We start from the raw sequence: 17,683 nt of genomic DNA, 5'->3' as shown, positions 1-17,683 counted from the left end.
TATAAAACATAGTATATGACACTGTCAGGACTCGTAGGACTATATATCTATAAAACTTAGTGTATGACACTGTCAGGACTGCTAGGACTATATATCTATAAAACATAGTGTATGACACTGGCAGGACTCCCAGGACTATATATCTATAAAACATAGTGTATGACCCTGACAGGGCTCCTAGGACTATATATCTATAAAACATAGCGTATGACACTGTCAGGGCTCCTAGGACTATATATATATATATATATATATATATATATATATATATATATATATATATGAAACATAGTGAATGACACTGTCAGTGCTGCTAGGACTATATATATAAAACATAGTGTATGACACTGTCAGTGCTGCTAGGACTATATTTCTCTATAATACATAGTGTATGACACTGTCTGGGCTCCTAGGACTATATCTCTGTAAAACATAGTGTATTACACTGTCAGGGCTCCTAGGACTATATATCTATAAAACATAGTGTATGACACTGTCAGGGCTCCTAGGACTATATATCTATAAAACATAGTGTTTGACACTGGCAGGACTCCTAGGACTATATCTCTATAATACATAGTGTATGACACTGTCAGGGCTCCTAGGACTATATATCTATAAAACATAGTGTGTAACACTGTCAGTGCTGCTAGGACTATATATCTATAAAACATAGTGTATGACACTGTCACTGCTGCTAGGACTATAACTCTATAAAACATAGTGTATGACACTGTCAGGGCTCCTAGGACTATATCTATAAAACATAGTATATGACACTGTCAGGGCTTCTAGGACTATATCTATAAAACATAGTGTATGACACTGTCAGGGCTCCTAGGACTACATATCTATAAAACATAGTGTATGACACTGTCAGGGCTCCTAGGACTATATCTATAAAACATAGTGTATGACACTGTCTGGGCTCCTAGGACTATATCTCTGTAAAACATAGTGTATTACACTGTCAGGGCTCCTAGGACTATATATCTATAAAACATAGTGTATGACACTGGCAGGACTCCTAGGACTATATATCTATAAAACATAGTGTATGACACTGTCAGGGCTCCTAGGACTATATATCTATAAAACATAGTGTATGACACTGGCAGGACTCCTAGGACTATATCTCTATAATACATAGTGTATGACAGTGTCAGGGCTCCTAGGACTATATATCTATAAAACATAGTGTGTAACACACTGTCAGTGCTGCTAGGACTATATATCTATAAAACATAGTGTATGACACTGTCACTGCTGCTAGGACTATATCTCTATAAAACATAGTGTATGACACTGTCAGGGCTCCTAGGACTATATCTATAAAACATAGTATATGACACTGTCAGGGCTTCTAGAACTATATCTATAAAACATAGTGTATGACACTGTCAGGGCTCCTAGGACTATATCTACAAAACATAGTGTATGACACTGTCAGGGCTCCTAGGACTATATCTATAAAACATAGTGTATGACACTGTCAGGGCTCCTAGGACTACATATCTATAAAACATAGTATATGACACTGTCAGGACTCCTAGGACTATATATCTATAAAACTTAATGTATGATACTGTCAGGGCTCCTAGGACTATATATCTATAAAACATAGTGTATGACACTGTCAGGGCTCCTAGGACTATATATCTATAAAACATAGTGTATGACACTGGCAGGACTCCTAGGACTATATCTCTATAATACATAGTGTATGACACTGTCAGGGCTAGTAGGACTATATATCTATAAAACATAGTGTGTAACACTGTCACTGCTGCTAGGACTATATATCTATAAAACATAGTGTATGACACTGTCACTGCTGCTAGGACTATATCTCTATAAAACATAGTGTATGACACTGTCAGGGCTCCTAGGACTATATCTATAAAACATAGTATATGACACTGTCAGGGCTTCTAGGACTATATCTATAAAACATAGTGTATGACACTGTCAGGGCTCCTAGGACTATATCTACAAAACATAGTGTATGACACTGTCAGGGCTCCTAGGACTATATCTATAAAACATAGTGTATGACACTGTCAGGGCTCCTAGGACTACATATCTATAAAACATATTATATGACACTGTCAGGACTCCTAGGACTATATATCTATAAAACTTAATGTATGATACTGTCAGGGCTCCTAGGACTATATATCTATAAAACATAGTGTATGACACTGTCAGGGCTCCTAGGACTATATATCTATAAAACATAGTGTATGACACTGGCAGGACTCCTAGGACTATATATCTATAAAACATAGTGTATGACACTGTCAGGGCTCCTAGGACTATATATCTATAAAACATAGTGTATGACACTGGCAGGACTCCTAGGACTATATCTCTATAATACATAGTGTATGACACTGTCAGGGCTCCTAGGACTATATATCTATAAAACATAGTGTGTAACACTGTCAGTGCTGCTAGGACTATATATCTATAAAACATAGTGTATGACACTGTCACTGCTGCTAGGACTATAACTCTATAAAACATAGTGTATGACACTGTCAGGGCTCCTAGGACTATATCTATAAAACATAGTATATGACACTGTCAGGGCTTCTAGGACTATATCTATAAAACATAGTGTATGACACTGTCAGGGCTCCTAGGACTACATATCTATAAAACATAGTGTATGACACTGTCAGGGCTCCTAGGACTATATCTATAAAACATAGTGTATGACACTGTCAGGGCTCCTAGGACTATATCTATAAAACATAGTGTATGACACTGTCAGGGCTCCTAGGACTACATATCTATAAAACATAGTATATGACACTGTCAGGACTCCTAGGACTATATATCTATAAAACTTAATGTATGATACTGTCAGGGCTCCTAGGACTATATATCTATAAAACATAGTGTATGACACTGTCAGGGCTCCTAGAACTATATATCTATAAAACATAGTGTATGACACTGTCAGGACTCCTAGGACTATATATCTATAATACATAGTGTATAACACTGTCAGGACTCCTAGGACGATATATCTATAATATATAGTGTATGACACTGGCAGGACTCCTAGGAACCTATCTATAAAACATAGTGTATGACACTGTCAGGGCTCCTAGGACTATATATCTTTAATACATAGTGTATGACACTGTCAGGGCTCCTAGGACTATATATCTATAAAACATAGTGTATGGCACTGTCAGGGTTTCTATTTCTTACTCTGTTCTTTGTATCTTTTATGCCTTGCCTTCTTTACCTCTCAATATCATCTCTTTTCCCATCGGTCTGCAGCAGCCCTCCACCTCTCAGCTGCAGCTCTGCTCTTGGATTTGCTTGGTACTTGTGGCATTTGTATAATTACAGATTTCCCGGTTGCAGAACTTTCCCTTCATTTGGAATTTTATTATGATTTGTGGACATTGAAGTTGTTTCTGTTTCTTTAGAACTGAGACCATGCCGGTCACCGCACCTAATCCATTTGATGAGCACACACCCTTGGACCGGCCAGCCCCTGAGGGAGGCAATCCATTTCTTGATGATGAAGTGGAGTGTAAGAGGGAACCTTTAGGATCAGATGCAAAACGTCGAGGAACACTTGAGAAAATTGCTGGACTTTCACCTTTCTGGAAAGGAGGGAAAAGTCTTTTAGGAGTAAGAGGAGCACCTGAAAAAAAGCGGGGTAGAAGGAAATCAGAGGATGTCAGTCTCTTGTCTCTTGGGCGTAAAAAAGACAGTGGAGATGAAGAAGCCAGTGGTCCTGCTGGAGGAGTCAAGCGCCTCTCCTTTCTATGGCTTGGCAGCAGTGGTGGAAATGTGGGGAACCGCTCTCGGAGGGAGTCTATGGTGGAAGTGGTTCCTGAACGGAATGAGATCTCCAAAGAAGCAGAGAAACCTCGAGAGCCTTTATCTGGTGAGTTTCCATAGTGTTCCCTTGTGATGTGACCCCAGTTATTAGTAATGTGAATACAGGGGGCTCTGCTCATGAAATCTTGGATGAGGAATTAGTAGGATACAAGGATTCTTGAGACACATTTTAAGCTTTGATATTTTGGTTATATATGGGTATCTGTGTCCATTGGAGAGCTCTACAACGACCCCCTACATTGACAGGCATAAACCAGTGGAGGGCGCCATTGGAAATTAACAGAATTTCATATTCTTATAAGCTCAGGCTACATGGAAAACAACATTTGTGTAAAAAATTTCCCAATATTCTGTATGGGGTGAAGAAGCCACAAATGACTTTGTCTTAGTGTTGTAATTTCTTTAGTGTCAAGGTCACCAGAAAGTTTTTTCTCCTGGATGAAATAATTGAATTTGCTTTGTAATCATGTTTTTTCTGTGACTTTTATTTGCTGTGTAGACTGGGCCTTACCTATGCCCAGATATTGTAGACCTTATGGTGCATCCTGCATTGGCTTACCAATCTTCTCACAAAGTGTTAATGGAGAGAAATAGATTATTATCACAAAGATATTCAGGGTAATGATAATATGCCAGGATAAGAGGAAAGCTCTGGTGTGGAGGGAGCAGTGGTGTGGGCATGGAGCCTACTATCTGGAGCAAAAGCCCTAGGTTCTAGCAAGGCCTTCCCGCCTGATATCCAGGTGCATGCACGGTGCACTATCCGCAGATGTAGGGGGCACATATACATACATGTATTACCTGATAACTAAACACAAGGTTCCTACAGTTTCATGATCTCACTTTCTCTTGGATCCAGTACTGGAGATCCTACAACTAATCCAGCGCCGGGAGCTGAGATCAGCCGACCAACATATTATAGAACTGGAAGCTGAATGTGACGGAGACTTGAGTCCTGTGAGTCTGAAGAGCCCAGGCCGACAGGCCAAAGATGTGACTCTACTGTACGAGGCGCTGATGAAGGAGATGTGGACAGTGGTGGATGAGTCCCTCAACAATAAAGGGAAGCATCTAAAACTGAATGAGGTCATTGGTGTCATCCAGCAAGAGGAGACTCGGGTAAACTCTCCTGGCAACAAAAACATGAAGGCACATTGGGTGGAGGCCGTGCAGAGGAGTGTGAATCAGAGGTTAAAAAACAACCTAGAGGGCAAAATGGGCTCCCTGCCATCTCAAGCCGACAGGGTTAAGAGAATTGTGGTGGAGGACCTGACCTCAGTGAAGAACTATCTGGTAAGTGGATGAATATACCTGTCCAGGTGTAAATGTTCTTGTCCAGGCAGATGAATATGGTTATCCAAGAACATGAACGTCCCTGTCCACATGGATGAATGTACCTGTACAGGTGTATAGTTTTTTTGTCCAGGTGGATAAATGTACCTGTTCATGTGGCTGAATGTACTTCTCCAGGCTGATGAGTGTACCTGGCAAGGTGTATACATTTATCTTTTCAGGGAGATGAAAGTACCAGTTCAGGTGTATATAGATACGGGTTCATGTGGGTGCATGTACCTGTCCAGACAGATGAATGTGTCTCTTGATTCATGACTGTACCTGTCCACATAGATGAATGTATCTGTCCAAATAGATGTATGTAGTAGTTAAGGTGTATGCATGCACCTGTCCGTGTGGTTGACTACCTGTTTAGGGGCTAGAATATACCTGTCCAGGCTGGTAAATGTACCAGAATGAATGTACCATTTCATGTGAATACATGCACCGGTCCATCAGGTATATTGTGTCTGTCTATTGGGAATATTGTACCTGTCCATCAGGAATATTGTACCTGAATTTTGGGAATATTTTACCTATCCATTGGGAATTTTGTACCTTTCCATTGGGAATATTGTACCTGTCCGTTGGGAGTATTGCATCGGTCCATGGGGAATATTGTACCTGTCCATAGGGAACATTGGACCTGTCCATCGGGAATATTTTACCTGTCTATTGGGAATATTGTACCTGTCCATAGGGAATATTGCACCTGTCCGTCGGGAATATTGTACCTGTCCATAGGGAATAATTTTCCTCTTCAGGGTTTACACAAAGAGAAGTTCTTCTTATAGTTCCACAAATAATTATCCAGTGAGTGAATATAAGATTGTCGCAGCTTCACCCCATCATGTGTCAATGGCTGTGCCTGCGATGAGTTTAGAGTTCAGTCTCACACCCTTTGGGTTAGTTTGATGTGGCCCCATTGAGTGCACCATCAATCAGGAGTGGGGTCTCAGCAGCCTCCCCATCCCCTGTAACTGAGGTGAGCTTATTGAGTCTTCAAGAAGATGAGAGAGTTTTCTTTTCCAGGTTTGTTCGTATCCTAGGGACTTTGAGGTCTTCCGCATCTACCTTTCTGCCTACCACCAAGAAGTAGCCGAGTGGCTGAGTACGGCGGCCCAACGTGATCTGGAGACCAATGATATCTACTTCATTCTAGACTGGAACAGCAATGTCTACTGCAGGTGAGGGTTGGAACAGGTGATGTTGCGGCAGGTAGGGGATGATGGGCTGAACGCGGGGGATGGAATGACTGTAGCCTTTTTGTACAGGGACATCCTTTCCAGACCAGAGATTTCCCCACTTGTCAATCCTTATGAGTTGGGGCCCCTGCTGACCAGTGACACACGGACTATGCTGGAGCAACGGTATGCTGACCTTGTACAGCAACGCGTCTCGCACAGATTGGAGGAAGAGCTGAAAGTGGAGGAAAATCGCTGGATCCAGATGATGAGAAATGAGGATCTTCTCTCTGGCTTCAGCGGGAAGGTGATTCAGGTAAATCTTTTGTTTCTTACAATTTTTTATTCACTGACTTATGTCTCAGACGTCTGTCCGCAAACTGTTCTCTGACTGCTCTCCATTACCTGTTCTCTGTCCGTTGTCCATTATCCGTTCTCTGACCAACGTACATTATCCGTTCTCTGACCAGTCCATTACCTGATCTATATCTCTCTTTCACCATTTTCTGACCTGTTCCTCTTAGATCATGAAGCCGCATATTGACCGAGCGCCGCTGATCAGTGAAGGTTTCGGGGTTATGCTGGCTCTGTCCTGCCTTGGCTGCTTCTCTGATTTCCTGTGCAGGTACTTTTTCATTGTGATGTGCAGTATACGAGACAACAATTGTGAGGCCTGGACATGACCTGTGTTACCATAAAATGTCACAAATCTCATATCTATCTATCTGATATCTATCTATCTATTGTGGGGAAGTTAGCTTGGTAGAAGCAGTGGTGCGGACCCAAACAGTCAAGACACGGACACAAAATATGCAACAATCTGATTTAGTTAGGAAAAAGCAGGAAAATAAACAGACACAAAACGAGCAAACCAAAATACAGCCTTAACTACAGGCAAAAACAAAATAAAAAACCTGCTTGTGTGAGCAACTAGCTAAAAAGAACTGATAACCTAACTATACATGTGGCTTACTAACAGCCACACGAACAAAACAAGCACAATATTGTCTCACCGGACTCAGGGTTACAGGACAGAACCATACACCTCCTTTCACCTCATGGAAATGCACACAATGCAGGATCTGCAGCCTTTTTCTGGATCAGTAATGAGCCCAGGATCTACACCTGGGCTCCAGATCCGCCCTGGACCACACATATGTCAGAAACCTTGGCCTGATATACCTGGACTCTAGTACTCTGCCGTCACCTTCTCATACTATCTATCTATCTATCTATCTATCTATCTATCTATCTCCTATCTATCTATCTATCTATCTCCTATCTATCTATCTATCTATCTATTATCTATCTATCGATCTATCTATCTCCCATCTATCTGTCACCTTCTCTATCTATCTATCTACCTATCTATCTATCTATCTATCTATCTACCTATATCTCTGAATTTCATATCTATCTATCTCTACATACAGGAAATGGCGCTTATCCAATTACTACCTGCCTGGTGTCACTCCTTTGGTCAGTGATACCCCCTTGCACTTATCAGCACATCTATGCCTCTGGCGATATATATGAATAAATACTTCCTGTAATTTAACCATACAGTGCCGTACTATGCAGATCTCCACTGCCATCCCCACTTTTGTGTGTACCTATGTCTGCTTCTGCCACTATGTCTATGCCATTGCTCGCGCCTGCACTTGCTCTGTGTCTGTGCATGCACTTGTGTTGTGTCTGCGCCTGCACCTGTCTTCCCCTGGGTCTTTGCCTGCACCTGTGTTTATTTCTATGCTTTCATCTGTGTCTAGGGGTCACTATACACATTATACTCCATTTTTTTCACTATTATTCTGCTACCTAGGACTGCCCTTAGATTAGAGATGAGCCTGTGGGTCAGTCCGAGCCTGCTTGTGCCTGTGACTGTGGGAGGGTCTTCCTGGAGGTTATATGCGGCCATGCTGACATCTTCACATCTTTCCTTCTCTTCTTTCTTCCATCAGATTCCACAAATCCGTACAGAAATTTTATTTGGAGCAGGAAGGGCTGACTGACACAACAGAGGCTGTCATCTACCGAATCATCACTATCGTCAACTGCTGTCCCCCATTTCGGTGAGTGACCCTCACTTACAGAATAAGAAAGGCAGGAGGAATATGACCATAAGGGTGCATTCACACTGAGTAAACGCTAGCTTATTCTGAACGTAAAACACGTTCAGAATAAGCGGCGTCTAAAGCAGCTCCATTCATTTCTATGGGAGCCGGGGATACGAGCGCTCCCCATAGAAATGAATGGGCTGCTTCTTTCACTCCGTGCAGTCCCATTGAAGTGAATGGGGAGTGCCGGCGTGTACGCTCCGGCATGAGCAGAGCTTGCCGTATACGCCGGCACTCCTCATTCACTTCAATGGGACTGCACGGAGTGAAAGAAGCAGCCCATTCATTTCTATGGGGAGCGCTCGTATCCCCGCTCCCATAGAAATGAATGGAGCTGCTTTAGACGCCGCTTATTCTGAACGTGTTTTACGTTCAGAATAAGCTAGCGTTTACTCAGTGTGAATTCACCCTAAGCAAGGTATATGGAAAGCAAAGGCAGTGTACAGCACATCGCCACCTAATGGCAGGAGGAGCAAAATATAATCAATGTACAGGAATAACATCACTGATATAAACAATATACAGCACAGCGCCACCTAATGGAAGGAGAAGTAAACTATAACCAGTACATACCATCACTGATACAATGTACAGCACAGCACCACCTAATGGTAGAAATAAACTATAACCAATACATAACATCACTGATATAAACAATATACAGCACAGCGCCACCTAATGGCAAGAGAAGTAAACTATAACCAATACATATCATCACTGATATAGACAATGTGAAGCCCTGCGCCACCTAATGGCAAGAGGACAAAATATAATTAATATATAACATCACTGATATAATCTATATACAGCACAGCGCCACCTAATGGCAGGAGAAGTAAAATACAACCAACACATAACATCACTAATTCAGTGTGCTTGCTATAGAGGGCAGCATAACAGAGGCATTGTCTCCCTGTTTACATCTTGGGAGACAGATTTGCATATTCTTCCCACATCACTAATATAGACAATGTACAGCACAGCGCCACCTAATGGCAGAAGTAAACTATAACCAACACATAACGTCCCTAAATATAGACAATGTGCAGCACAGTGCCACCTAATGGCAGGAGGAGTAAAATATAATCAATACATAACATCATCAATTAAGACAATATCAGAGCGATATCCACATTTTCTATAAATTCCATTCCTCGCTGACTAAATAGAAATTATTTGTGCATTTGATACATAAAAATAAATTAGTTTTTTGCAGCTCCTAAGTCTGAAATCTTCTGTCTTAGGGAATTTGCCAGTCGCATGGCGCAGCTCGCTAAAGGAGATGGTGGGGATCTTCTGCGTCAAGCTGAAGGCTCTCTGGACCGGATCACTGCTCTTGCCACACGGGCCATCTCTGACTTGATTCTGCATGACATAAAGGTACAGCCCGTCATGGTTTGGCTTCTTTCTTCAGCATACACTTTGGTGCCCATTGTGCATCCTGCTAGCCAACATTGGGCCAGTATGCAAAGACTTTGGTTTTGCCAAGTTTTCTCATACAGCACATTAAATCTATTTACTCGATAATGGAGGGCAATACCTGTGAGGGCATTTTACATATATGGACGCCAAGCGTAGAGCCTAAACATGGTGTGAACAGAGTCTTTATAGTAGGACTGGGATCATTTGTGGAATAGACCTTCTGTACTTTGCCCTTCCAGTTCTCCGCTGCCATCCCCACCAAGGAGCTGTAAGAAGCTCAGATAAGTTTTCTTCATCTGACCTAGACATTCACTAGTTGGATCCTCCATTCACCTCCAGTTGTATCCTCCATTCACCTCCAGTTGGATCCTCCATTCACCCCATCGTGGTGGCACTTACCACCGTGTGCAGTGGCAGTGAACTCATTGCTTTCATTCTCCATATAGCACAGGGAATGAGATCTTGGCTTTGATCGATGGGACCCCCATTTCACCTGCTCCTCATAAACTATCTCTCAGCCTCCATCAGAACTTTTCTCACTTTTTGTAATTTATCCCATGACAGCCATTTTCCAAGAAGCTCCTGGGTCGCCGATGGCTGAACAATTCAGAGGCATGCGATGGGATTGTGTCCATCTTGGGGGAACGGACAGCTGCTCTGCGCAAACTAAGCCAAGGACCTTATCAGGTATGAGGGGTAGCCGTGCATCTATACCTCCCTGCACCAGGTAAACATCCCTGCACTGATGATGATGTTCTGCACTTCTCCATAGGCTGCCATATCAGAGCTTCACCGCAGAATATTGCTGGAACTGGTTCGCCCGCTTGTGCAAGGCAAAATGTCATGCACCACTTCAAAGACCCGGAGAAAAGTGGCCTCCAAGCTGAGAGAAGAGTCTAAGCAGCTGGGGCAGATCTTCAGCAGGCTGGTAAGTGATGTTTTTTTCCGCTATGATCTGAGCCAGGGCTCCATTGTAATATATGACTGTGCCCATACGTAGTCATATATCACGGCTTCATAGATCATGACTTCTATATTTAGGAATCTCCCCAAATCGCCCTGGACCAGGTCATCCCCCGTCTTACTGAGATCCTTGTCCTAGAGGATACAGCATCTATCCAGATGGAAGTTGGAATGCTGGTGTCTGACTTCCCAGATTTTAGGTTAGTGCGTGGTCCTAACTTAAAGTTCTCTATATTCCCTCTGCCCGACATTATTCTATCATCATTGCTGACCCTTTCATTTTCCTCCCTTAGGAAGCGTCATCTGTCTTCTCTATTGGATGTTCGTGGGTTATGGGACCCAAACTCCAGGCAGCAGATCTTGGGGGTCCTCCATGACTTAGAAGGTGCAGAAGCTTTGCCTCCTTGCCGGAGTGCTCAAGGCTTCTTCTCTGACATCAGTATCACTCGAGACACACGTTGCATAAATATCAGTCTCTCCAGGGCCTCTCAGTTTGGTCGCAGGACATTGAGTCGGCTCAGCCATCGAGGAAGAAACATTTCAAGCTCTTCTGGTAATGGTGTAGGTAACGCAGAGGAGGACACACAGCTCTAGAGACCCACAACTATGTATGGCCGCGGTCGTGGATAATGAAGCAGCAAATATGGAGAAATCATGAAAGCTTTGTGGAGCTGCAAATACAAGAGGAACAGATACAAGCCCTCTCCTTGTGTACATGTCACGTACATCACCAGGGATGGCAGGAGCTCAGCCACCAGCACTTTGACCACTACCTGTAGGACATTCCATGCTTCTTGAGTGGCGTCTCCTGGAGTTTGATAAGACTGAGGCTTCCAGCAGACGCCCTCCATGTATATGTAGTATATATTCTGATGATTCATTGATAATAAAGATTAATTTAACAGAAGACAATGGTCTCATCATTTCCCAGAAGACACAACACATAAAATATCCAAGGCCTTGATAATAGGATCCACTGTAGTAAGGAAAAGGATTGAATGTACTCGAGGACATCTAAGAATCCCCTGACCTTAAATGAATTCACAGGACTCTGAACGCCATGACCCAGATATAGTAGCTGGACACATGTAAACCTAGACTGGCAGTTTGAAACCACACCAGATTTATCACAGTGACTGATGCCAGATCAGTCCAGTCCATGTTTCCACCACTTTTATTTGGCTTACCGTGAGACAGAATTTCATGGTACAATTTTGGCACATTTCAGAATCCACACCCACATATCTAGCAAGTCAAATTTTTTTAGCCCAAACTCGACTTACCATGGTGCACCAAAGTTATGCCACAGTTACACCAGTGTCTAGTCATGACCACAATAGTAAATATGGCCGGAGGGTTCCTCTGTAAGCCGCCATAGCAAAAAAACACCCCAAATTGGGCACGGCTCACTTGCAGATTTCTCTGTGAAACCTACGGCACTGACTGACATGCTTCAGGTGACTTTAGGCCACAGATTTCATCCAGTGTGATGCTACAGTAGGTCACAGCGAGTTAGCCATCAGCTAGTTTGCAGTAGCCCGGTCTGTGTGGTGACTTAGAGGTCAGGGAGTTAACAGTGTACAGCAAACGTTAATAAATCTGGTGTGAGCCATAGGTGCTGGAGACTTATATATGGAGTCTGGATCTGGATCTATTCTGGATTCTCAGATATTCAAGATCATTACATATTTTGGATTCTCAGATATTCTGTGTCATTATGTCTTTCCTATTTTTAGATATTAAGGAATGTCATTGTGCAAATTTACAATCACTGTAAAAGATAAATGGTTACAAGACTCATGAGATCCCACAGTAATAAATCCTCCTGTCCATTGTGATTTACTACTGAGAGTCCCTCCAACCAATATGCTTGGCCTCGGAGTCACTCCTGTTCTGATTACCTAGAGGACTGAGACTGAGCACCTTCCTCTAAATACCAGATGGGGCTCATAGATGAAGGTTCTTCACTTTCCTGGCTTGTTACCATATAGCGCACCGATACAGTCATGGCACGGCAGAGGTTCTTCAGACGCCCCATCCAGCCCTTCCTATACACCAGACAGTCAGACTGGTGATGGCTGTTACAATAAAAACAATCATGTGACTCCTGAGGTAAGTAATCTCAGACATATCACTAGAAGGTTTTGGGTACTGATGCAAAATCTATAAGAGCCCCCACCCCTCCTCCTACCCATCATATGCCAATCCTTTAAAGGAATACTGTCTGAAGGACCACCCCCTCAATTTAATAGTATCTTCTTAGCATCTTTTCTTATCTTGCTTTTCACCTTCTTTAATAAGTCACATGATCACATTGAGACCTCTTCTTTCTAGCATGGCTTGCTGTGTAAACATTAGATCTGCCTGCAAATACTATTGAGAACTAAAGTCTTGCCCCTTGTTCTTCTTCCCTAGTCCTATGGTCAAAATTAATCACTGTTCTTCCTCTGCCTCTCATCTACAGTAACCTGCTCTATATTGCTCTCTATCATATCATTTGCTTCCTATAGCCCCCCTCATATAATCTGTTCTCTACAGCCCTGCTTATACACTGAGTGGTCAAAAGTCATGGGAAGGTACCGAATGCTCCATTATTAGCGGGTTGCCCCTCCGTGAGCCCTGATAACTGCAGCAAGACGACAAGGCATGGACTCCACAAGGTGTTGGAAGAGTTCTGGAGGGATACTGATCCACACAGTATGCACTGCAGCCCACAATTGGTCCTGTGTAGTTGGCACTGGATCCATGGAGCGGACACTGGTATCCACAGCATCCCATAAATGCTCTGTGGGGTTGAGGTTGGGCAAGCAGGCAGGCCAATCGAGGGTCGTGAGGTCACTAGTGTGTTCATTAAACCAGTCCCGTGCAAGCAACGAGCAATGACATGTTGCATTGTCCTGTTGGTACACGGCATCCCCATCAAGGAACTCTAACACCAGAAAGGGGTGCAGATGGTCTGCCATAAGTTGCATGTATCAAGCACTGGTCATTGATCCCTACACCCGGACAATAAGGCCCAATTGAAACCATGTCAACATGACCCAGACCATGACGGAGCCACCTCCTGCCTGGACACATCCCTGTTGACATGCAGGATCCACGACTTCATGGGTCATATGCCAAACTCTCACATGCCCATCAGCTCTGTACAACTAGAACTGTGATTCATCAGACCATGCCACATGCCGCCACTGTTCAATAGTCCAATGACGATGGTCGCAGGCCCATGCCAGTCTTCGAGCTCTGTGTTGCGGCATCAGCAAAGGGACACAGGTCAGGCGTCGACTGTTGAAGCCTATGCGGTACAGTTCTCGGTGTACGGTCCTGGTGGAAATGGGGTCCTGGCACCCCACATTCAAATCATTGGAGATTTGACCTACAGTAGACATGTCGACCGTCGACTCTGTGGACGCGATGTCCGTTCATCAAACACTCGTGGTCGACCGGTGTGCCAGTTTACGTGGCTGCCAAAATTGTCTCTGCAATATTGCAAGTCCACCCGAGACTCTGTTGAACCCGGAAACCCAAATTCCTGGGTAATCTCCAAAATGCTATGCCCTATGCGTCTTGCACCAATACTCATCTCACGTTCAAAGTCCCTTAACTCGCAACGTGCTGCCATTTTCATGAGACACCTGTCTGCATCAGACTGCTCAGATATCCTGGTGACACTAGCGCCATAGGCCGCATCGTGAGCGTCATATACGACACAACCGGCACTGGGACAAGTTTTCCCGTGACTTTTGGCCACTGAGTGTATAATCAGCTTCCTACAGCCCACTTCATATAATCTGCTCCCTCTAGCCCCCCAGGTGACAGGTACTAGATATGGGTCACAGTACTAGGCATGGGTGACAGGTATTAGATATAGGTCACAGTACTGGGCATGGGCACAGGTACCAAACATGGGTGACAGGTATTAGATATGGGTGATAGCATCAGCAATAGCAGATTTGGAATCTACTTTGATGACTGCCTTGCATTGCTATATAAAATAATGCTGGAGCATCACTTTAAATGGTGTCTTATGTGACAAAGAGACCTGAGGGCATCATCCTTCTCCTGGCCCTGGGGACACCTCTGCACCCTCTATCGTCTGCAATGGCTTCCTCTGCTGTAGATTCCCTAGAACTACACTGCACAATACTCTTACTCACCAGAAGCAGAGGTCAAGGGGAGGTCTTGGAAGAAGTTTATGACAGAGTTTTATGGGTTTTGGAATGTTCTCCCCAAAATGACAGGGAAGTGTCAAAGAGGGGATGCAGTAAAACAAACAGGATACCGGAGGGAACAGGCGGCAGAGGTCACTGGCACATCCTGTTTAGATGGCTGCTGATGGGCCCATGGCCATGTGCACAGAGTTAACCCCAACAGTGGAAGAAAAGTGACACCTGAGAGATGAAATAACACTATTATATACTAGGAGTATGGTTACTACCAATGTATACTGCAGTGATGGAGGGGCAGTCACTATTATTATATACTACAGAGATAGAGGAGCAGTCAGTATTATATACTGCAGTGATGGAGGAGCAGTCACTATTATTATATACTGCAGTGACAGAGGAGAACTCACTATTGCATACCTCCCAACCGTCCCGATTTCCGCAGGACATTCACAGATTCGGTGTCCTGTCCCGCGGTCCCGGTCGGCAGGAGGTATGTCCCGGTTTCAACTCATCGGTGTCCGGAGGACATGTCAACTCACCTGTTTTCCTGATTTCATTTGTTACACTGAGAGCTGTGAGGGGAGATGTACCGTACGGAGTGGACTAGTGAGGTCAACTGAACAGACGTACCTCAGAAAGTGGACTGGTGAGGTCAGCCGCACAGATGTACCGCAGGCAGCAGACTGGTGAGGACAGCTGCACAGACATACTGTATATACTCGAGTATAAGCCGAATTTTTCAGCACAGATTTTGTGCTGAAAAAGCCCCCTCGGCTTATACTCGAGTCAAGCAAAAAAAAAAAATATTGTTTTTTTTTATTTTTTTGGGGAGGGAGGGGGGGGGGTTTATGACCATCCACAATAGTAATGTATAGAATCTCTCATAAAATAATGAGAAAAAAAAGAAGCTTTAAAAAAAAATATAATAAAAAATAAAGTAAATAAAAGTTCTAAATCCCTCCTTTCCCTAGAATGTATATAAAAACAGAAAATGACACACATACACATTAGGTATCCCTGTGTCTGAAAGTGCCCGGTCTACTGTATATAGGGGATCTGCAGTGCTCCTGTTCTGTCAGGAAGGGGTTAATAGGAGCACTGCAGATATCCTATATTCAGCCAGACTGAATTCCAAGTGGGGGAAGAAAAAGCAGTCCTCAAGCTCAGGAAAGGGGCAGACAGACAACCAAAACACCCCCTCCCCTTCCCCAGCACCCAGCAACTACTGCACCCAAAACTCCGACCATTTTAATTTTTGAAATTTTCCAGTAGCTGCTGCATTTCCCCCCTCGGCTTATACTCGACTCAATAAATTTTCCCAGTTTTTTGTGGTAAAATTAGGGGCCTCAGCTTATATTCGGGTCGGCTTATACTCGAGTATATACGGTATTTTGGTGCCCTACGCACATTACAAAAATTGAAAAATCAAATCCCAAAATTAATCCAGAGCTCATATGGAGTGAGGTGATGAGATGTTCTATGGAGTGAGAAAGATATCAAGGTGTTATATACAGTAGTTATGGATCAGTGATGATTTATATGGAATAAGGGTGATAGCGATGACCTATATGGAGGGAGGGGATCAGTGATGTAATAGAAAGTGAGGGTAGCGTGAGGTGCCATAGGGGTTGTTATATAAAGTTAGGAATTATGTGGAGTAAGGGGGCAATAAGTTAGGAGCAGTGAGGTGTTATACGGAATAGATAGATAGATAGATAGATAGATAGATAGATGATAGATAGATAGATAGATAGATAGATAGATAGATAGATAGATAGATAAATAGGAGATAGATAGACAGATAGAGAGATAGATAGATAGATAGATAGATAGATAGATAGATAGATAGATAGATAGGAGATAGATAGATAGACAGATAGATAGATAGATAGATAGATAGATAGATGATAGATAGATAGATAGATAGATAGGAGATAGATAGATAGATAGATAGATAGATAGATAGATAGGAGATATATAGATAAGAAATAGATAGATAGATAGATAGATAGATAGATAGATGATAGATAGATAAGAGATAGATAGATAGATAGATAGATAGATAGATAGATAGATAGATAGATAGATAGATATGTGATAGATACGTGATAGATACATGATAGATAGATAGATAGATAGATAGATAGATAGATAGATAGATAGGAGATAGATAGATAAATAGATAAGAGATAGATAGATAGATAGATAGATAGATAGATAGATAGATAGGTGATGTGAGTGGGGCAGAGTCGTGTTATATGGAAGGAGAAGATAGTAAGGCGTTATATCACCTATTATCTGTATACAGTGCATTAGGGGTGAGGGGATTCCATGCTGGAGCAGCAGCACAAGCCTCAGGTCAGTGTGCACAATGCCAAGCATGTAAAGTACTTAGTCGATGAACTTCAGAGTGATGAATCCTTCTCCCTATCTGGCAGTCTGGTGATGGATTAATCTGGATTTAGCAGAGAACACTGCCCCCTGGAAAGCGTAATGCTTACTGTAGAATCTGGTGGAGGAGCTCATGGTCTGGGCTTCTATTCAGGGTTTGGTCTTTATTCTAGTGAAGGCATAAAACTGCAACACACGCAAAGATGTTTTACACAATTGTGGCTTTGTGACAAGGTCC

The 17,683-nt window shown here is 43.0% G+C and overlaps 1 protein-coding gene across 2 annotated transcripts in view; it reads left to right on the top strand.

The window, feature by feature from the left end:
* Positions 1-11,708, top strand: part of EXOC3L2 (exocyst complex component 3 like 2) — a 29,816-nt gene extending 18,108 nt beyond the window's left edge. For both annotated transcript variants that reach the window (XM_075259255.1, XM_075259254.1), the window contains exons 2-12: positions 3,447-3,913; positions 4,727-5,160; positions 6,232-6,386; positions 6,474-6,699; positions 6,908-7,008; positions 8,345-8,455; positions 9,745-9,880; positions 10,487-10,609; positions 10,695-10,850; positions 10,964-11,085; positions 11,179-11,708. In XM_075259255.1, the coding sequence (XP_075115356.1) occupies positions 3,457-3,913; positions 4,727-5,160; positions 6,232-6,386; positions 6,474-6,699; positions 6,908-7,008; positions 8,345-8,455; positions 9,745-9,880; positions 10,487-10,609; positions 10,695-10,850; positions 10,964-11,085; positions 11,179-11,479 (2,322 nt within the window). In that variant the 5' untranslated portion in view covers positions 3,447-3,456 and the 3' untranslated portion in view covers positions 11,480-11,708. The remainder of the gene's footprint in view (positions 1-3,446; positions 3,914-4,726; positions 5,161-6,231; positions 6,387-6,473; positions 6,700-6,907; positions 7,009-8,344; positions 8,456-9,744; positions 9,881-10,486; positions 10,610-10,694; positions 10,851-10,963; positions 11,086-11,178) is intronic.
* Positions 11,709-17,683: the final 5,975 nt, after the last annotated feature.

The sequence above is a fragment of the Leptodactylus fuscus genome, chromosome 11 (genome assembly GCF_031893055.1).
Source record: "Leptodactylus fuscus isolate aLepFus1 chromosome 11, aLepFus1.hap2, whole genome shotgun sequence".
In the NCBI taxonomy this organism is placed as follows: domain Eukaryota; kingdom Metazoa; phylum Chordata; class Amphibia; order Anura; family Leptodactylidae; genus Leptodactylus; species Leptodactylus fuscus.
This window is presented reverse-complemented; position numbering and strand designations above follow the sequence as displayed.